We start from the raw sequence: 21,712 nt of genomic DNA, 5'->3' as shown, positions 1-21,712 counted from the left end.
CGTAGTAAAGGATGTGTATTTTAGGTATTCGAATGATTAGAAATTCACCTAGACTGCTACAGAGTAAGAGGAGAGGGAGAAGAATGTGCAAGTCTGGCTACAGGGGTGGGCGCGACAGACTAGACTTGAACTGCTTATGCGGCAGCAGGTCTAGAGTGAGCTCTGGTAAGAGCAGCACCAGATTGTTGAGCTTGGATGGAAGAGAATCGTTGAAGCTCGTTTTGGGACATGGAGATCTTGGCACCGCCTCTGAGTCTGTTGGCAGCTCGGGATAAGAAAGAGGTTCGGTTGGAGTACAAAGATTCGTGTCTTGAGGCAGTTCGTTGAAGTCTCTCTCCGTTCTCGTCGACAGTAGCGACGGCAGCCTTTCTGGCCTTTCGTCTTTGAAGAGCGGCGATGATGGTTTTCTTCATGAAGAACTTGACGGCATCGAGAGGGAAGTACCAAACGATGTTCCATACCCAGACAATACCGATCCAACCACCGGAGATAGAGTGTACTTGGGTGAAACCCCAGTCACCGAAAGCGGCAATGATGGAGGAGATCAATTGGGCGAGACAGAAAGCAAGCATGAGGGCGACCGAAGGTCGTTCAGTCCATGAGGGTCCGTGAGATCGGGTAACGAAGATCAGAGCTTGAGAGATAATGGCAACTTGGAGGTAGATGACCATATGACCTTGAGGATCGTTGGTTTCCTTGATGGCGTTGACGCCGAATTTGTCCTCGAAGAAGGTGGTGGAGTGCATGGTAGCGTAAAGAGCGATGGTAGAAGCAGAGAGGTAAAGACCGTAACCAATACCGTAGGCGAATACTTCGGCAAGATCCCAAGAGTCTGGGGTGGTGGATGGAAGTACTCGATCGAGGGAGAGAGTCATGATGGTACCATCGTTAAGAACGGCAATGATAAGAACCATGAAGGATGGGAAGTCGAATTGCCAGATGAAAGACATAATAGCGAAACAGACGACGATACGGATGGTGACGGCACAAGCATAGATGGCATAGTTTCTCATTCTCTGGAAGATGACTCGAGAACCGTAGATGGCGTGGACGATGGTAGAAAGACCGGGTTCGGTAAGCACGATATCGGCAGCACCTCGAGCAGCATCCGTAGCACCTTCGACAGCGATACCGACGTTGGCTCTGGAAAGGGCTGGAGCATCGTTGGCACCATCACCAGTCATCGCACACAAGTGACCAAGGGCTTGAATTCTCTTTACAATCTCGAATTTGTGTTCGGGGAAAACACCAGCGAAACCATCGGCATCCATAATCATTTCATCGAGGTTGGCGTGTTTGCCACCAGCTTCAGGTCCATCCTTGAGCACTTTAGCGGGGTACATGTGGTCACCAAGACCAAGTCGTCGACCAGTTTCTTTAGCAATAGCGAGTTGATCACCGGTAACCATCTTAACTTTAACACCGAGGGCCATGGCATCATCGATAGTTTGTTTGGTGTCGGATCTAGGAGGGTCGAAGATAGAAAGAAGACCAGCCAGTTCGAAACCAGTTCCTTGTCCATCGGCGGCATCACCAACAACATCTTCGTAAGCGACAGCAAGAGCTCGGAGACCTCGTCGGGCGAATTCTTCAACATCAGCTTCGAGTTGGTCTTCAAGTTCAGATGTCTTGTTTCGGGAACAGAGCTCAATGATGATACCAGTCATACCCTTGGTAGCTCTCTTGAGTTTACCACCGTCTCGGTTGTCTCGGTAGGTGATTTCGGTTCTCTTGTCAACAGGATTGAAGGGTTTGAAGTCGAGAAGATCGATACCTTCTCTGGCTTGTTTGGGGTCAGGGAGGGTACCAACGACACAACCATCGATAGCATCTTGGTTTTCAGTTCGAGAGGCGTAGGCAGCGAGGAGACAGACACCTTCAACATCCCATTGAGAGTAGCATTTGACGTTCTCCTTGTCAATGGTAAGTTTGTTGGTGGTAAGGGTACCAGTTTTGTCTGAACAGAGGATGGTTACACCAGCAAGTTCTTCAATAGCAGTGATTCGGGTAACGATAGCCTTGTGTTTGGCAAGTTGTTGAGCACCGACAGCGAGGGTAACGGATAATACAGTAGGCATAGCAATGGGGATACCACCAATGAGCAATACAAGGATACTGTTAAGACCTCTTCGGTAGGTGTAGTGGAATCTGGGGTAAAGAATAACGATTTCGAGGACGACGAAGATACCAATGGAAACGAGGCAGAAAGAACCGATTCGAGCCAAAACCATTTGCAAGTGGCCGACCTGGTCATTGTCTTGACCGACAAGGGTGGCGGCACGACCGAAGAAAGTGTTGGGACCGGTGGAGATGACGACAGCCTCGACTTCACCTTGTTTACAGGTGGAACCGGAGAAACACTCATCACCAAGTTTCTTGGAGACAGGAAGAGATTCACCAGTGAGAGCGGCTTGATCCATACTGAGAAGCGAAGAGTAGAGTCAGCGATAATAGCTAGGAGAGTGAAAGCGTGAATGGTATACTCACGATACATCAATGGCTTCAGTAAGACGACAATCGGCAGGGCAGACATCACCGTGCTTGAAGGCGATGACATCACCTGGAACCAACTCGGAAGATTCGATGTCTCTCCATTTACCGTCTCGCTTCACTTTAGCCTTGGGGGCGAGGGAGTCCATAAGAGCCTTGACAGCGTTACCAGCATTCCTTTCTTCGACGAAACCGATAGTGGAGTTGATCAAAAGCAAGAGAACGATACCAACGAAATCTTGCCAATCGGGGGGTTCACCTTCACCATTGGAAAGTGCGATGGCGACAATGGCAGCACCTTCCATGACCCATGAAAGAGGGTTCCACATGAAGGAAAGGAATTGGAGGAAAACACTACAGGGATTGTCAGCGATATTGTCGCGATGGTGAATATCGATGCTGCACTCACTTCTCCTTTTTCTCTTCAAGTTTGTTAGGACCAAAGATACCGATACGGTCGGTAGCCTCCGCTTCGGTAAGACCACCTTCGTCACATTGAAGAAGTTGAAATACTTCCTCCATGACAACGTGCTCGATATCGACCTTGTCTTTGTCGTAAAGATCGGTAGCAGTGAATTGGATCTGTGATGCATGGTCATCAGCGGGAGAACCAACATAAGGCGGGAAAACAAAGGAAAGGTGGCTGGTCATTCCAGTCGAATCCACTCACAGTGTTCATGTCAACCTTAGCGTGGAGATCACCATGAGTTTCATGCTCCATTTCCTTGTACTCTCTCTTCTTCTTTTCGGGAGCGTCATCAAGGGCTACATGATGGGGCGTACAAGTCAGCGAGTTTGCCCTTGCGTTGTTTTTCGCACGTGTGAATGTTTATTCAGGGTGAAGAGAACTCAGCTCCGCACTCACCTGGTGCATCACCGGCAACTTTGTTTTCGATGGATGACTCCCTAACAAAGCGGAGACAGGAGGAATGTCAGCTGTCATGCATGCGAATTGATGGAAGGTGGAGCAAGGGGTAGTACTCACTTTACAGGAGCCTCCTCAGTATGTCCAACTTTCTCGTTTGTGGACATATTGGGTGGGCGTACGGGGGAATTTAGTTGTATGAGCGATCAAAAGGGGGTAGAAGGTGTAATAAAATAGGTAAGAAGGGAGATATATGAAGTGAACTTGCCCCAACTATGTGTGTTTAGTTGTTTTCGGGTGGGCTGTTCGATTTGGGCTGGCTGGTTTCAACGAAAAACTTCGCTTTGCCAAGAAGCTAGATCAAAAGGATTTTTTTCAGTTTCTGATACAAGAGGGGGTTGTATGACGAGGTTTAAATCAGAATGAATCCTTCGACGGTAGAGTGTTGTGATCACTGCTTGTGATTTCGAAGAGGGTGATAAAGAATTATCTATTTGATTGTTTATGTCAAAAAGATATAACGGGCGAAAAATGCTTGTGTGTACGAAAGGGGGGAGGATGAAGAAAAGATTATATCTGTGAGTTTATATATATGTATCGGTGTAGGAGGAAGAAAGGAGAAGATAGATGGAAAGAGAAGAGAAAGAAAGAGAAAGAAAAAAGAAAGAAAGGGGGGGAGTTGGTAGTTAAGATACGGGTTTTAATGTGGTAATGTGGTAACCTACCTGGTTAGGTTGTTTGGTCAGATTACTAAAACCAGACCAGAGCTACGGTGATGATACCTATGTTACTACAGTAATGATACTAATCAAATCAATTCATCCAGTGGAAAGGAAAAAAAAAATGAGGGGGATGGGGTTCATCTGCTTTCGATTTGATTATTTGGATTGGCAAATCCCATCACAAGAAAAGGTCTTCGTCTGCCCTTAGGGGGTTTATATGAGAGTGGCCGTAATCGGACGAGTAATTATCAATCTGATTGGATGCATACGAATTTGCTCATACGCCCATAGCCTAAAAAAAAACAACCATGGCCGCGGAAATCTGAGGGAAGGACGGCATCAAGATCAGGCCAGGGTGGTTGAGAAAAGGGAGGTTAAGGGTCCAGGGGGTCAGAAGTTAAAGAGTTTAGCTAAAAGTAGAAAACCACTCTGCGGTAAATCGCTTGGTGCTTGAACGGATGTGTCTGAAACAGATAAGTGGATGCATGGGGCAAAGGGGAAAGAGACGAGCTGGGAGTTGGCTTGAGTAATCTGATTTCAGGGGATAAACTACGTCAGACTAGGATGATAAAGTCCGAGTTTAGCTTATATCGCCAACAAGGCAGTACATCCAAAGGTGCTTTATCATTTCTCGGCAACGACAGCATGCGTAAGGCGTCACATCGGTTGGAGATGATTCATCTCATCTTTGTTGCAAGAGTTTCGTAGAGTCGAAATCTGCTATATGGAAGGAAGTCATCAGTTTTCTGACAATTTTCAAGGCTGAAGTGATACCGATACAAGCCATTCAAGGGGATGTGTGTTTGTTTGCGTTTACTGTTTATTTCGTTCCCGCTTAGCAGAGGCACCAAATTGAAATACCCCACCCGCGTGGTCGTAACGGCATTGACATGGGGACCTTTTTACTTCGGTCACCGTTTGGTTTTTTAATCGCTTGAGCTTGTGGCTCCATATGATTATGCATGTAGTGTGGCTATGCAGCTTCGGTATCGAATCACATTGGAAGCATTTGTCTTGATAGTGATGATCCCATGCTAAGAGGAAGAGGATGCACCGCCGGTTACTCTTGGCAACCACTAGGGAGCATTTTAGTGCACATACTAAAGCGGAACAGTGAGATAGATAGCTTCGATACATGTTTTCGCGCGGAGTTGGTCGCCTCGGCCATCTCTTACCAGCGTTGACGTCCACGCCTTCATCTTTGATGAGCCAGACGAAGAGATTGGCAACTTGCAATAAGATGACAATGGCAAGATCTACATAAGCAGATGCACGCATCTAGTCATCCACCCGCGGCCGGTAGTATAAGTTCGGTCTTGTGCGAAAAAGCCACTGCTGTCATATTCATAAATTGACAATTCCAATTTCGAATTCAGCTGATCACCGAGACCGAGACCGAAACAAGGAAAAACTATCCGCAAAGACGTCTCTCAAGGATCACCTTGATGCAATTGACAACAACTGTCTCGACCATCTGTCGTGCTCGACTTCTTAGCTTGGTGCATTCCCAAACATGCACGATTAGAATCCATCCTAATCCATGTTATCCTTATATTCATCCGGAACTTCCGGTTTCCATTCTCAGGGTTTCTTATCAGATCCCTGTCATTTACCTTCCCGTCATCAGGTTTTCTGTTTTCTGGGTACGCAGTTAGTAAGTATCCTTACTTTCTTCCTTGCTTCCTTTCGGAATTTGGAATGTTTGTTTTGGCCTGGTCGTTATCGCCTAATTCCGATAATGCATGATAGATCTCGCTAAAATCTGCGATAGCATTTCGACGCAAGGCCAAGGAAGGATGAGAATTTTCGAATTTTCACCAAAGCGCCATTGCCTGTACCGTTCAAATAATGAAAATTGGTAGATTGCTTTTCTTGGCAGTTGACAAAGTCCGTATCACTCCTCGCTCACTCCATGTATGCTCTTACCTCAATTCACCAAACCCCCATGAGTGCTCAATTTGCCCCATGAAACGGGGTTGGAGCCACGACGCACTCAGAGCCTCTAAATCTCCGTTTAAAGATGTGATGTGATGCGGTGAGAGTGGTACCTTTGAAAAGCCCCTCTCCGAGATAAAGGTCCAAACCTCAAGGAAGCTTCAGAGTTTTTGATTTGGGTCGTACCTAAGTGGAGATCGCCAAGACGTACATACTTGCAGTCGTACATCACATCATTCCTTGGAGCGGTTTTTGAATACTTTCCCACTCCCACCCAGATCTACTCCGAGAAGAGTAAAGCGGAGTCATCTGATCAGCTACACGTCGATGCTTGCAGATAAATGCCACATCAACCAGTACCTAAAATTCTCAGAATTCTCGAAATTCCCGATGAACATGATGTGGCATTTCAATCAGGATGAGGTGGCATAAATAGACTCTTGAGGCTATTTTCGATTACGGACGATAAACAAACAACCCTTTGTTGAATCGGTCGTCCCTGTTCAAGTTAAAGGGATACTCTAGATTGATTGAATTGTAGCCAAGAATAAATAAACGACGTTCTAACACATTCGAGGGTTGCTTGAACCACACTTGTCGAATACAACGGTACCTTCGGACCGTACCAAGGTTTCACTCTCAGATGGCAGATAAGAGACCAGCGCAGTCAGATATTCAAGCGCCGCCGCCGGTAGAGACTTCCGACATATCTAACTGAAGTCTCATCTTTCGCTGAACCAAGATCCGGAAGTATTCCGGAATCCATCCCACAAGTCCGTTGACTGTGTAGTCTTCATTTCGGCCGATACAGTATGAAAGACTACAGGTAATCGTCGAAAGATGATTTGATAGGTTTTCATGCTGAACAGGCTAAGATAGGCATTTCGATGCGGAATTTAGGTCCGCATAAAAGCCTTTTATCAAGCAGAAGAGATTCAAAGGAAACCCTCTGGTGGATCAATTCTTGGAAGAATACAAGGGCAGTGAAAAGGTGGTCCGAGCAACATGTAATACTGTATCAGGGAGAAACGCTTTGGTATGTTTGTACCTTTTCTGTGAGGCGTGTGAAAAGGAACTCAGAACCTTGGGTGACCTGTATACAATGGCAACTGTGAAGGAAGAGAAGATTGGGGGTATCGTATTTGGACGGTTCTGCTGTTTTTTCTGTGAGACTCATCAAGTCCTGCAGTTGCAATGCTTGTATATCACAGTGTACTTGGCATTTGAAAGATATAGCGAACGGTGATGTGAAGGACGTGTATATTATACAGTATCAGCATACTAACTGGTACTATGTCCAATCCGGTGGATCACGATCGGAGCTCTTTTAACACTAGCAGTCGAACAACGATGTCCAGTACGTTTGATTGAGACGTGTCATACATCCTGTGACAGGTGAGACAGTCAATAGGAGACTGGCATGTACACGTTGATCGCATCTTGACATACTGAGATGTTGTATATCTCACTCCACCAACGGTACCAAGCGTGTCGCAACCGCTAGAACCCCCGCGTCTTTGACTGTCAACTCGATGTCAATGGGTCAAGGTATTCACTTGACGGGGATACGTGCAATTGTCTACAGAGAACCAATGCTCCATTCTCGCTTTGCTCAGCCGTGAAGCTGTACCCTCATTGGATTTACAGGCAAAAGCATTGGCGGTCGTATCCTCACTGACCAAAGGATGTGATTAGATGTCCCCTTTGGACAATTAATGTGATATGTAACCCTTACAGTAATAACATGCAACTTACGAGCTCAATACGAACTACAGTATAGAGACTGTAAGTTAACAGATATAGCACACATCCAGTGTTTGCCATCGTCCATCATTTTGCTTGAGCCATAAGTCTCTCAATGACGATAGGACACCTGGACAGCCTCCGCCGTGATGGCGGATCTGGTCATTGACCTCAGATCCATGGAGATGCTGGTAATTCAACCACGGTCAGTCACTAGCCAATTTCCCAGTGGTGGCGTTGAAGTGGTGACTCGTTTAATATTACCTAGTTTTATGGGCAGGAGATTGAATCAAGAAGATAACTATAGGCTCATAAAGCACTCCACAAGCTGTATTTGACTGGCGACTCATCCGAGCCACACTTCAAAGAGCACCAATGGATTGCCCTTTCCTCAGACCAACGTGAACAAGTGCTTGCGGGTGTCATATTCCGCTTTTCTCCCATCATGTCTTAATGCGCCGTCTCTCTCCATTTTGAAAAAACATGCAGTGACGGAATCCTCGCCGGCTCGTCCACAAGTCACCAGACAACCTTTCTGTGCAGGTAACAATACTATTCTACTCTCCCCCTCTAGGTCCATATCTTTTCAAATGTGGCACTCGCTTGAGAATGATCGGAGCCCCATGCACAACAATAGATCCTGTCCTCCACTTTTGGGTGGACCCCGTGTTTCGTGTTTTCGTGTGTTATTCTAACGAGTAAGATGGATTAGTATGGTTTCATCTCATACATATAACATGTATCAGCATCCTATCAACACCGTCTTATACCCCCTCTCCCCCACTCTCAACATCATTGTTACATCAGCGAGTGGTATCGACTGAGAGAGATCCCCACCTCGATCGTCAAGTGTGGTGAAAAGGAAAGAAGGACGATAATACTCTTATAAGTATCCTTTACACACTGGTACACACAAATCCCTCCTTTCCTTCTCCTCCTTCTCCTTACCTTTCCCGATCGATTCGTGATATAGGAATAGAAATCGGCAACAACTCATAAGGACATCATCTATCGAGTGATTTTACCTACCACATCCTCCTAATACGAAACTGCGGGTATATCACATCGAAGAGAACAGCAGGAAATATGTCCATTTCTCGACCTCTCTTAGCTTCGAGCTATACATCGATAGAGAAAAGAGGAGAAAGGCTAGATGCAGTCAGAAAGGAACTGAACTTGGTAATTAATGGTGAGCATTCCCAATGACATCTAAGGTCACCAATCTAACTGTGACTTCCAGCACTGCCAACCCAAATACATCCGACTGAACGGTCATTGTATCTAGAAGCTATACTGGATGATCTGAGTGATAGAGATGATGCTGCCTGGACTGTATGGCCACAGGACGGTAGGTCGATCATACATCACACGGAATTCGGACTTGATATACTGATTCAACCTCTTCAACAGTATATATGTTAGCTTTGACAGCTATAAAATCTCTTGGACGTAATCCCGTAGGATCCGAGACGCTCTTATCCAATGAGAACTTCCCTATCCTCCTTCATCACTCTGGTTTACCATTCTCATCTATGTTCTCCTCTACACGACCCCCACCTACACCTTTCTCAGCTTCAGCTAGAGAGACACTCAAGATCCTTGCCAATCTACTGGTACTACATGAAGAGGGAAGGCACGTTATGGCCTCTTCAGGAGGAGCGAAAGCAATCGCCAGAGCCTTAGCCGGTAAAGATATCAATGGGGAGGAAGTGGTGTATGAAAAGGAAGAAGATTATCTGGAGAGACTGTTTTTATTAGGTAGATTGGGATTTCTGGTGACCATTGAAAGACCGAGAGCGGTTGGTGTCATGGTAGACACAGAGGATATCGTCGAATCTCTCGTTGGGGTGAGTTACATTCTGCACTGCCACTGAACGTATCAGATTTTTTCGCTGATCTCTATGAACTCATCCGGAACCTCAGCATTTCACCAATCTTCAGTCAACTCCCGCGAATCATATGGCTCTGGGAGAATTATTGAAAATGACGAACAATATCATCCGTTTCTACCCTTACACGAATAAGAGTATAGGTAACTCATTAGCAGAAATCGAACAGTGGAGTGAAATATTCGATCCGTAAGTTGTTTACCTTCACATAAGACCTGCAAAACGTAGAGCTGACAGGCATAACATAATGCAGGTTGCTTTACCCAATACTGTGTCACTTTTACAACATCCCATTCATCGATCTCTCACCCCCCTTATCGCACGCTATTCACGTTCTTCTTTCTATTCCATTTCTTACTCGTCTTCTACCCACTTGGCATTCAGTACCTTCTGCGCCTCCGTCACCACCGATATCTAACGCTTCCCCTACATCATCGATGAAAAACCTATTATCCAAATTATCCAATATGTCAACGAGTCAAAACCACAATAAGAAATCTTCTTCTTCCTCTTCTCCAACAGGAGAATCACTCATACCGCCCAATCACCGTAAAACACCTTCACCATCTTCTTCTAGACGAAGTAGTGGATCCACGACTACGAATAGACCTACTGTTCCTTCTCCAAGTACTCAGGACCCCTCAGCACTGCCTACGAGGTTGCTGAAGATCTTAGATCATTTCTTCGATACCTACTTACCATGGCCTAAGAAGCCTGATGATACCCTTCCACAGGGTCTGGTACCGGACGAAATGCTACCTCCTCTGTTGTTACTCCTGACTAGGGCAGCAGCGGGTAGTGAGCCAATCAGGGTCATCTTGAAAGATACACTATTACCTTCTACCCTGTAAGTGTAGTGACCGTCCTGTTGCGACTTGAAGCTAATGATTTGCTGCTATGACCCTGCATGGTAGTGATCGATCACCCGAAGCTGGACCATTGGAAAACCGGAAGGGTACATTAGGGAATCTACTAAGATTGATGGGATGTGCGGGACATACTCAGTGTAAGAATACTGCTGGAGAACTGATGTGGGCCATATGCAAAGGTGATGGTGAGTGGATCTTTCACTATCGACTCGTCAAAATGACGATTCTTGAGATCTCGTCGGGCCATGTGCTATTAAGTTGCTGATACTGAAAATCTGAAATAGCTGTAGATCTATGCGTCGAGGTAGGATACGGTAATGCCGCCGGATTGTTATTCCAAAAAGGTCTATCGGGACCACCAGCGAAGATCGAGGAAATACCAAATCCCGAATATCAAGCTCAAGCTGACGATGAACCGCAATCGCAACCTCCAAAATCATCTACTTCAATTAACATACAGCCTGCTACACCTACCATACCCAAGCATCATACTGTACCACCTTCTTCCGCCACCGAACGTAATCCTATAACTTCTTTGTCGAACGATTATACTAAGGAAGTTGATGAAATGACGGAAGAAGAGAAAGAACGTGAGGCCGAAAGGTTATTTGTTTTATTTGACAGATTGGAGAAAAACCCTGTGATATCCATGAATAAACCTCAGGAACAAGGTGGTGGGAAAGTTAGTATGATGGATATGATGAGAGAGAAACTGAATTCTGGACGATTCGAAGAATCACATGAAGATGATGACGTACAGAGAAGGAGGGAGGAGGAACAGGATAAGAAGGATGAAGAGGAGGCGAGGAAGGAGATCGAAGATTATAAGAAGAGGTTGGGTAGGAAATGAGATCCAAGTGACATGTAGTGATTTATTGTCATGTTGTTGGTCCAATGGTGGTAAAAACCTATTACAATAGATTATTGGGTGTTTGTATAAGTGAGATTGGAGTTTAGTAGATCACAGTATGAGAAATATATTATGTATAATTGATAGTATGGATATGGACATTTACTATACACATGCATATAATGAATGAATGCTCAGGACGGGTCATTTTCATCTTCCTTTCGATCGAAATTGGTATTTACAGTTTCATTCTGACACTTCTTCTCATCCATATCCTATATTCAGCTACGGTTGATTATCATCCAATTGTTTGCAATCCTGAGTTACGATTGACTGACTGATTGGCCGATTACTCTTTCATACTTTCATCGGGAACACCCTGTTTCTCTTGGATTGCAGTTCTGCGATCGAATTAAAAATCAATTAGTCAAAGACCAGACCTACTTTATATGTGGAGTGCGCTTTGATGTTGGTTGATGTGGTGAAGACGGTTCTTACATGCCACAAGTGGAATGAAAGATCGTATCGCATCCTCGAAGTGTGTCTCGAGGGGAATATGACGGAAGTAGAGTATATACTCACCTTAGCTGTTTCGTGAAATCATCTTCTACATCATCATCATCCCAATTATCTTCCCATAAATTATCGTTGGGTCCATCACCTGCTTTCTTCATGGCGTCTAGGACGTTTCCTCCGTAATCTATCATAGAGAAGATCAGTACGTGTCAGTGAAGGAACCTATGAATATTGAAGCATGAAGCGGGAGGACGAAGAAATGATTATTTGATGGCACGGGAATACAGATTGAAAGATGGCAGAAGGAGATCATATAAGGAGAGGAGTGAGAGTTACGACGATGATGATAGAGTTTGAGAAACAAGGAAAGGTGAGAGGGGGGAGAAGAGATATATGAGTCTGATAGTAGACTATAGACTAGTCCATTAGACAGACACATGCGCACAACAATGATATTCTTCGAGATAGCGTTACACACGATGTGCGGCTGAGGTAGATACTAACCTGTCGCTGGGAAATCCTATGTGAGAACCAAAGGGGAGGTTATCAGCATCAATCTTCCTCGATTGTAGGTGCGATATCCATCATGTCCGGCATATAGTATTCTCCATCATTCATCTATGGCCTCTTCACGTTCACATTCATATCACATATGACCTGAACTCACCTCAAACTCATCATCGTCCTCCAAAGCACCCAACTTAGGTAACGTCTTCTTCTCCGTCGTAGGGGCAGTACCATTCGATGGACCGGCAGTGGCGTTCTCCTCCTTCTTCTCTGTCGATTGCTGTTGTTTATCTGACATTGTGATTACTCCGTTATGTGACAATAATGTGTGGATCAAGAGACACAGAAGAAATGATTCTTTGGAATCGACATCAATCATGTCCCTGACACTTCTATCAACGCGTAACCACCCCTCTCGCATTGTCGCGTGTCAACCATGTGCTAAATCCCCCGTGCGCCTCTATCCCGGCTTTCCTACCGAAATTCTCTTCGCCAACCATGCTCGGTCGACATCACTGTGGCGAGTCTTGCAATCAGTCCTTATGCTAGGGTTAGAGCTTCTGACAGTGAGGAGAAATCCGAGTCGAAGCAATTGCTGATTGCAAAAAACAATCCTACCGTTGTATTGCGTCTTTACGGACCGATACACAATTTCTGGAACATCTGAACATCCATGTTCATACTTGAATAACTCTTTTTGTTTTTGCAGTAACCTCAGGGGCTGTTTGGGGATATGATCAGAATCGGTTGAAAAGGATTCTTTTTGAAAGAGCATATTTCATTTACATATGATCTGATAGTGACCTGTCCTGGGACCATAGGGGTTGTCAAGGAAAGTAGGTGGGTGCTGCGTCGAAACTCTTTCGTCGATGACCGTAGTGGTCACATTCCTCATTATAAGGAAAAAGGGTTGGACAATAACAAAGCAAACCGGTCTGGTGTTACAGACTAAAGCGTTGCCTTGTCCGGCCTGACCTGAAAGGACCAGGCCTATCTCGGAGTTGGGTTGTCCTTGGATGAGAATCACCTTTATGCTAGCTATTCTCATATGATGACGATATGCCCTTGATGCGAGTCAATGTATGCGGCAAGTGAAGGTATAAAAAGCGCACTGAGATTCTGCTCATTCTCATAATTGCCCTAATTTTCCATCATCGATACTTCAAACCAGATATAACACAGTGAAACGCAATGTCAAACCCCACTCATTTCGGTGTATATGAAGAAGTCGACGGACATCTAGTTCGAGTCTCAACTAGTACAGCTGGGGATATCTCGACAGACAACAGTCATGCTGATAATTTATTAAATTGAGCTGGCATTTCCGCATACAGGCTCGCTCCTTCCTATATACCAACAGATGGACGAAACCAAACTACCGACGGGGACATTTATGCTAATGTGAAGAAAGGTCATGATACCCTTTTAGGCAGACTGGGAGTATCAAGCTCGTCTGTCACTCGCGAATCATCAGCTCAAGGAAGTGGCTCTCGATCTTAATAGCCTATCCTTTTCATACTTTGGGCATTTGGCTTGGGAGTACTGTACGCCGGTCTGTGATTGTAGGCTGGTGGAGGACTTGATTATCGTAGTTTCGTATGCAACTGAAATGTCCCACCCATTCCCAAAGCTGTGCTTCGAAATTGCAATTTACAGTTATTGGCGATCGTACCGTCTGCTCACATTCGTCTTGAAATCACCTCACTGTTCCTAAGTGATCCTAGACGAGATCGCAGCAGGTGGAGTGGTGCATTGTTAGCCTGATGTTTGAGCTCGAGTTGACCTTTTTACTTCGGAAGTTGAACGTTGGTGGCAGTGTTGAAGTGTGTCAAGGAGAATTCAAAGGAGCATGGTACATCAGGATCCCGACAGTTAAACCCCAAGCAGGATGCCAGAGATACACCCTGATTAGGGGTATATACACCTATCCCTCCCCACCTGTGGATATGACCCGTCTCGTACACTCTACCAAAGTCTTGAAATATACCGCTACCGTTCGGTATCTAGATCATACATCATGTCGAATCAACAAGGTTATCCAGGTTATCCAGGTTACCTTCATTCTGATCACACGTACCAGGAAGGTGATCCATACGGAAACGAGGGATATTCCGAACAGCAAAGTGGCTCAGGATATGGCCAGTCGGGGTATCGTTCTAGTTCGTATGGACGTCCTCATTACCCTCCTGGACTAGGTCCGAATGATCCCTGCTATCCACTTCAAAATCCTTATGGTCCTTTTCACTCAGCGTCAGGGTACCATGATCCCCAGGCAGATGCCGGACGATATGCCCATCCCCCTCATTCGCCCCCAATGGGTACTTCTCGCCTGCAACAAAATGGCATGTTCACGTATCATCAGAGTGTGCCCGAAACCCAGGAAGGGGAGACTCCCAGTGAAGTTACCAACTCATACTCTCGTACCACCGGGGTCAACGATGAAAGTGCCCTAAGAAAAATGCTAGGAATGACACCAGTGCAACAAGCTCCGACAGGTACACGTACAGATGCTGGTGTCAGTCAATCTGAGAGGTTTCAACCTTCTCCACCTGCGAGGAGCTTCACCGCCCCTTCTACTTTCTCTTCGGAGAACCCTCCTTCGACCAACGTTGAGCCTACTCAAAGGATCCATGAGCAACCTAGTGGAGGAGACGAGGAGATGGACGAACACTTCCCGACTCTCCAAAGATCTCATACTTCCACCAATCAAAATCCGATAGGAGGCTCTTCACGTTCTCCTGGTTCGGGTGGAATGGGAGGAGGAAAAGGAAAACGGAGGTATCAAACTCTTAATTGGAACTCATAAATTACTGTCCACTGTAAAGTGTGGTGACGCTGATGCGATACTTCCATTACGGGCTCGTTCTACTTCATAAAATACGTTTCACACACTCCTTACCAATCATCCTTTTGAAAGTTGAGCCAAAAGAACGCTGAGTTACGGTTCCGGACATGGTTATCCGTTCGACACGAGAAGCTGATACTTGTCAGCTATCTGGCAGAGCTACGAAGTAAGGTATATATGCAGTAAACTCACAACATGTAAAATAACTTGATCTGCTTGTTTACAATCTCCCCGTCTGTCATGTATATTCGTCTCTGAACTTCCTCTCGAATAAAGGAGGTGAGGTTGCCACTGCCACAACATGCACATCAAGGGTATATAAATTGTATCGCCGCGGCCAGACTCAACCCACTGTGATCGACGTTTGATTGCTGTTGCTCTTGCCGCAATTGGGCTGTGTACTCGTAAGTATCATTCATAACGTTATTCAGTGGAATGCTATAATATATCGTCAACAATGCGTTGAATGGTCTGCAATGCGCTGTATGGTATGCTAAGATACATGTTGACATGTTGAGCTACGAATATATGAGGGTTTGAGTTCATTGTACGTTGTGACTGAGAATATAATTTGATCGGACCCCACCGCACACGTACTCATATTACATACTACTCAATGAGCGGTATGACGCAAGGGGGAGATGGGAGATTTGAAGAGTGGAGATCAATACGAGTAGTAGACTAACCACTCTCCACCCATGCTTGGCCAATCATACCACATATACATATCTCATCCCATCATATACAGCAACCATCCAGATTGACCTTCACATACCAGTCATCTTGAGATCAGTCGATAAGTCAAAGCAACCAGTGATCAGTAATCACCGTGTAAATCCACTCTCGGTTCTTGCTGTCCCAGATCCCGGTTTCAACCGTTTTTAACGTTCTCAGTTCAGGTCACAACACGAAGTCAGCTGTCATACTCGACTTACAATCGAACAAGTACATACTCTCATCCTCATCATCACTCCCCTCTCATCCCCCTTGTGTAATATTAAAGCATAACCTGGTGACAGCATCACATCAGAATTTATACTTGCATCATGTTGAAAGGTGTAAAGGTGAGTCTTTCGCTCTTTGACTTGCCACCATATTCTTCATTTAACACTCAAACCATCTCAACACAACATCGTCAAGGCTAATTCGAGTCTCGTAATAGCAACTGTGGCCCTCGTCACATAACCACAATAATAATCATACAGGGCGTGAAACTCCTTCACCTACATTATCGCCATCCCAATCATTCGCGTCACTTGGTGGACCTGCTGACCAAGCAACACCAAGAGCTTCCGCCCATCCTACTGCCAACCCATTCGACTCAGCTACGGTGCCAAGTATCCATCAGCCCCACAGCGCAGGTGCGGGAGTGGGAACACCGGGAAGTGGGTTGAGTCGTTCCACCGCGAGTCTATCGTTGGACCCGTCAGCCAAAAGACCCAATTCACCTGCTGTGGGCGGTCAGACTGCTTTACCTGGTTCAGCGCATTCTGCCGGAGGACCAAGAACACCGACAAACTATGGATTCATGCCTTTACCTTTAGGTACACCCGGTGCTGGTCAACCGACAACGGGCGTAACGGTTGGTGATAGTGTAGGGATGAATACGGGTATGGGATTCGGTTTACACGAACCACCAAAGATGAGAAAAGCAATGAGCAAACTCAACGATGGTTCTTCCACCCCCTCGACCAGCCCCTCTTCTACATCAAACGTACCTGATTCTTTACCCGCTCCACCCGAAACTGATCAACCTATGAATGCTGCTGCTGGATCTTCCGCAGCCAGCAGTGGTGGCACGTCTACTCCCCAACATCGAGAAGGCGGTGGTCCAAGAGGTACACTTAACGTCAAAGTGATTTCCGCAAGGGGTCTAGCAGTAACTAATCAACCTGATGGATCACCCCCTCAACCATACGTCGTTATCCAATTTGAACAAAACGAATATGTTTCTTGTCCACCTCACCAAACCACCTCTCACACCGCTGTACCCTTCACACAATCTACACCTCAACCACTTGGCGCTCCAGGTAATCTGACGAGAAGCACGAGTGGTCTAGGAGTAGGAGCAATCTCGAGGGCATTTGCAGATGCAGTCGGAAGAAGTAAAACAAGGAGAGATGGAGATGGAAGTGGAGCGATGACTCCTAGAGCAGAAGAACCGAGTGGGGGAGGAAGTTGGTTAGGTAAACCTGGTCCGGGTGATCCCATATGGAAAGAGGAAGTTACCTTGTGAGTTGACCATTCTTGTCAGTCGAGATCAGATCATACCTTTCTGAGGGCCGTCTCGCTGACGAGTGTTTTACGCTGTGCAATAAAGCGATTTGACATCCAATCGATCCGCCCTTCACGTCTCAGTGTACGATAAAGGTAGAGCGGGCGAAGGGTTCTTGGGAATGTTAGATATCAAACCTGTATTGCAAGATGGTTATACCCTTGATAATTGGTACAAATTGGCTACTCGTGGGGAAGAACATGTCACTGGTGAAATTTGGATTCAGATGACTTACAAGGTTGTCAGGGTGAGTAATCAAGACTCTGCCTCACACTATGGCATAACATGGCTTTCAGAAGTGCTGATCCAGATGTTTCATTGGAACAGAAATCATTATCATTGAAACCATCTGATTTCGAGTTCCTAAAATTGATTGGCCGAGGGACTTTCGGAAGGGTATTCCAAGTTCGTAAGAAGGATACTAGACGAATATACGCCATGAAAGTATTATCCAAGAAGGAAATTGTAGCGAAGAAAGAAGTAGCTCATACAATTGGTGAAAGGAAAATCTTACAAAGAAGTTTAGAATGTCCTTTCCTTGTTGGTCTGAAGTTCTCTTTCCAGACTGATCGAGATCTGTATTTCGTCACGGATTATAAATGCGGCGGAGAGCTGTTCTGGCATCTACAAAAGGAAGGAAGGTTCAGTGAAGATAGGGCGAGATTCTATATCGCTGAATTGATCTTGGCTTTGGAGCACTTACATAAATATGATATTGTTTATCGGTGAGTCGCAATGTCCCCTCAACACAGGTCATCCTTTTGAAGGGAATCCATCTGGCAGAGAATCGGAAACTGACATCGATACCCTGGGTACAAACATAGTGATCTAAAACCGGAAAACATCCTACTCGACGCTACAGGTCATGTAGCATTGTGCGACTTTGGTTTATCCAAGCCTGATTTATCGGATGATAAACTCACAAACACCTTCTGTGGTACTACCGAGTAAGCTGGACTTCTCAAAGACTTGGGACTGTAAACTTAGCTAACGAATTGTCTACCTATGCAGATACCTCGCTCCTGAAGTATTGCTTGACGAGAAGGGATACGGTAAACACGTTGACTTCTGGTCACTTGGTGTATTGCTGTTCGAGATGTGCTGCGGATGGAGTCCTTTCTACGCTGAGCAGACTCAAGAGATGTACCGATTGATCTGTGAGTTGTGTTGTGCTGTTCAACAGGAAAAGAAAGACTGGCTAATAACCTAATTGTAGGTTACGGCAAAATTCGATTCCCCAAGCATGTCATCGACGACGATGGTAAACAGTTCGTAAAAGGGGTGAGTGCTGCTCTTTAGTGAACGTGTCAGTGAAACGTGTGATTGACATCTGCTTCCTCTTGATCAGCTACTCAATCGAAATCCTCAAAACCGACTAGGAGCTAGACGAGGTACCGAGGAATTGAAAGAACATCCATTCTTCAAATCAATTGATTGGGATTTATTATATAAGAAACAGATCACCCCTCCTTTCAAACCTATTGTAGATTCTGACGAATCCGTCGCCAACTTTGATCCCGAATTCACCAACTCGTCATTGATCGAAGCTGGTATCATACCTTGGGAGGAGAACGAGAACATCTCGCAGTCTCAACCTGGTAAACACTCGTACCTTGGCCCGGGAGGTTCTTTATCTTCTGCAAGCCATATGAATAATGCTGCACCCTCTGGAGTGGCAATTAACAAACCTCAACGACCACCTCTTCCCGGAGCTAGTGGTAGTCCACTGACGAGTAGTGTACAAGAGAACTTTAGAGGTTTTACGTATACTGGTGAATCGTTAATGGTGAGTTGACAATACTACAATTTTCGCCCTCAAATTACCGGTCTGTGATATATCTAGTGAGGTTTTTGCTAATTATGAACTCTCGATCTTACTTAGCCCCACTCGATGTTAGCTGATCAATCGATGGATGCGGATAGTGATTCAGAGAATGCAGTAGACGATGAAGATGATGATGAAGAGGATGACGATGATGAGTATGATGATGAAGATGAAGAGGTGGACGGCGATGGTGTGAGGACGAGAAGACAGAGTGATGTGGATATGGATTGAGGTTCATTGCAAAAAGTAGCTGAAACTCGCAATGAACAATCTCGAATGGTGGTCTGATAGTAGAGAGAGTGGAGTGGGACTTCGTGGGTGTGGCGATCTTTACAGGGATCAAGACAAAGATAACCCTTTTTCAAGAGTGATATTTTTCAAAAATCAAATCAAGTATAATATAATATCCTATTTTCTTCACCTATCCTATCATCTTTCATCGTTCATTGTCGAAGTAAGACCCTCCGAAATGTTCTCCATAGCTTTCGGCTTGTCTCTCGTCAATTTTCAAGATAACTGGAGATATCGAATAAAAGAGTTCTCTTGAATGATCATGTATTGCTCTTCCGACAAACTTAATCTAGTCTTCATATATAGCTTTAATATGTTTCCTTTCCTTTCCTCTTCCATCCTTTGATACGATTTGATTATGTTCTGACTCGAAATAGGTTAGCTGTATGAATTAGTGGAATGATTATATATCAGTTCAAGTTGTGCACGCGCTGAAATGACAAGGCTTCCTCCTCCATGCGACATGTTGATGAAGAGATACGTTGAATACACCTTCATTTCACCCGTAGAATGCGGATCTGACCTATGGATTCCTATATCATACGTTCAACCAGATTTTCCAGCCATAAAACGTAAAACGTAAATTGTAAGAGAAATGATTGTAACTTATAGTAAGTTTGAATAAACGATCGACAGGCGAGAGGTCGGTTCTCAAGTACACAATGTGCAGTGCAGTGCAGTATGACCGTACAGTACAATACAAGGCGATACCGCAGAAATAAGTAAGTGGCCTAGCTTGTTATGACCATCTTCCAACGTAACCAACATCTTAGACCAGGTGAATTGATCGACATAACGTAAATTCAGCAGCCACTTTTGTGATTGGATTTGAACCTTGTTTTTTTTTTTACATTTCCTGAACCGATCTGCGCCCGTGATCGTCAAATCGAACTTTGGGCAGCATGTATTTGATTCCGACTCTCATATACATATGCGGCACGGTGTTTGATCATAGTCAATCAATTCATCGTCAAGTCGACATATCGCGGTATCCTCTCTACAGTGCATACGGACTGTGACGTGGTAATGGATAAACTACTGTACGTTTGTACCTTATGATCGACCATCATGGGTGATGGTGATGGTAATGGTCATGGTCTAGACCTAGTCTATATGCAGTGATCGACGTGTGACAATCGACATTCCTCTTACTCTTTGGACTCGACATGAGGATATAAGATATTGGTCCAAGGATATACTTTCTGAGTTTTCCCCCCTGTTTGGCTATCGATTGATTACAGTATTCGTTTGTACTACTCTTGCCGCTCACATTATAAGCTTCATACAAATCGTGGTGAATTCATCGGAACGGAACGTCTCGCACACCATTCCTTCTTCCTTCCCATACTCGAACGTCCATATTCACTCTACCCGCTCCAGCATCTTCTTATTCACCGCATCGTCACCTTCGTGTCTTTCCCCGGACCCAAATAATACTGTACTGCACTGCACTGGTCAGCCTCTGACGATCATCTACTTCGCTCAGGGAAAAAAAAACTCAGGAACTGGCCTGGGTCAAACAATCAAGTTAACAGTGTTTGTCATCCTCAACCTCATCCAGTTCAAACATTCCAATACAGCACAAGTCATTCAAACAGGACGTATCAACCTCGAGTGACAACGTAAATACATCTAAACCTGAACATCTATTATCACATATCCTTACAAGAGGAATTCCATTTGGTTCAGACAACCACAACCCAATCGATCTATCCGACGGAACGGGATATAAGGGAAGGTGACATCATACAACAGCGCCACCATTACACCACCATACCGCACCACCAAGAGAACGTCAAAGACAAATTATACTGTAGCTTTCAACAGTGTTGTAGCTTGCAGATAGCCAAACATCTAGGTGGAAAGCAAAGTAAAGTCAAGAAGGCAGTGACACCGCTCAACTGGATGAATGTTCGAGGCAAGAACATAGTCAAGATTGGAATTTGACGGTCGACCATTCTCGCTCATTCTCATTGTTGTTACTTCTAGCAGGAGTTGGTGGATCATAACATAAAGGAATTTAGACGAGTGGTGTCTCTGAGGATATATCACATAGTGTTAGGTACCCAATGATAATTTCCAGCTTGACA

The 21,712-nt window shown here is 45.1% G+C and overlaps 5 protein-coding genes across 5 annotated transcripts; 3 read left to right on the top strand and 2 right to left on the bottom strand.

Annotated features, from left to right (window-relative positions):
- Positions 1–134: 134 nt before the first annotated feature.
- Positions 135–3,522, bottom strand: V865_003321 (plasma-membrane proton-efflux P-type ATPase; the record flags this gene model as incomplete). Its single annotated transcript, XM_066227118.1, has 6 exons — positions 135–2,421; positions 2,488–2,844; positions 2,900–3,072; positions 3,161–3,255; positions 3,356–3,396; positions 3,476–3,522. The coding sequence occupies 6 exons, from the start codon at positions 3,520–3,522 to the stop codon at positions 135–137; spliced, it is 3,000 nt and encodes a 999-aa protein (XP_066083215.1).
- Positions 3,523–8,841: 5,319 nt separating this feature from the next.
- V865_003320 (uncharacterized protein) lies at positions 8,842–11,363 on the top strand (the record flags this gene model as incomplete). Its single annotated transcript, XM_066227117.1, has 7 exons — positions 8,842–8,944; positions 8,996–9,103; positions 9,166–9,602; positions 9,679–9,833; positions 9,898–10,491; positions 10,559–10,698; positions 10,798–11,363. 7 exons carry the CDS (start codon positions 8,842–8,844, stop codon positions 11,361–11,363), a joined length of 2,103 nt encoding a protein of 700 aa, XP_066083214.1.
- Positions 11,364–11,712: 349 nt separating this feature from the next.
- V865_003319 (uncharacterized protein) lies at positions 11,713–12,684 on the bottom strand (the record flags this gene model as incomplete). The annotated part of the gene is made up of 4 exons (XM_066227116.1): positions 11,713–11,764; positions 11,946–12,063; positions 12,384–12,399; positions 12,547–12,684. The coding sequence occupies 4 exons, from the start codon at positions 12,682–12,684 to the stop codon at positions 11,713–11,715; spliced, it is 324 nt and encodes a 107-aa protein (XP_066083213.1).
- Positions 12,685–14,403: 1,719 nt separating this feature from the next.
- V865_003318 (uncharacterized protein) lies at positions 14,404–15,192 on the top strand (the record flags this gene model as incomplete). Its single annotated transcript, XM_066227115.1, has 1 exon — positions 14,404–15,192. The coding sequence occupies one exon, from the start codon at positions 14,404–14,406 to the stop codon at positions 15,190–15,192; it is 789 nt and encodes a 262-aa protein (XP_066083212.1).
- A 1,085-nt stretch (positions 15,193–16,277) lies between these two features.
- Positions 16,278–19,562, top strand: V865_003317 (uncharacterized protein; the record flags this gene model as incomplete). Its single annotated transcript, XM_066227114.1, has 9 exons — positions 16,278–16,295; positions 16,394–17,463; positions 17,552–17,753; positions 17,834–18,231; positions 18,331–18,453; positions 18,518–18,663; positions 18,723–18,787; positions 18,855–19,292; positions 19,389–19,562. 9 exons carry the CDS (start codon positions 16,278–16,280, stop codon positions 19,560–19,562), a joined length of 2,634 nt encoding a protein of 877 aa, XP_066083211.1.
- Between the last annotated feature and the right edge of the window lie 2,150 nt (positions 19,563–21,712).

This window comes from Kwoniella europaea, chromosome 1 (assembly GCF_036810445.1).
Source record: "Kwoniella europaea PYCC6329 chromosome 1, complete sequence".
Classification (NCBI taxonomy): Eukaryota; Fungi; Basidiomycota; class Tremellomycetes; order Tremellales; family Cryptococcaceae; genus Kwoniella; species Kwoniella europaea.
Note: the sequence above shows the minus strand (reverse complement) of the source record. Positions and strands in the feature narration are given on the sequence as shown.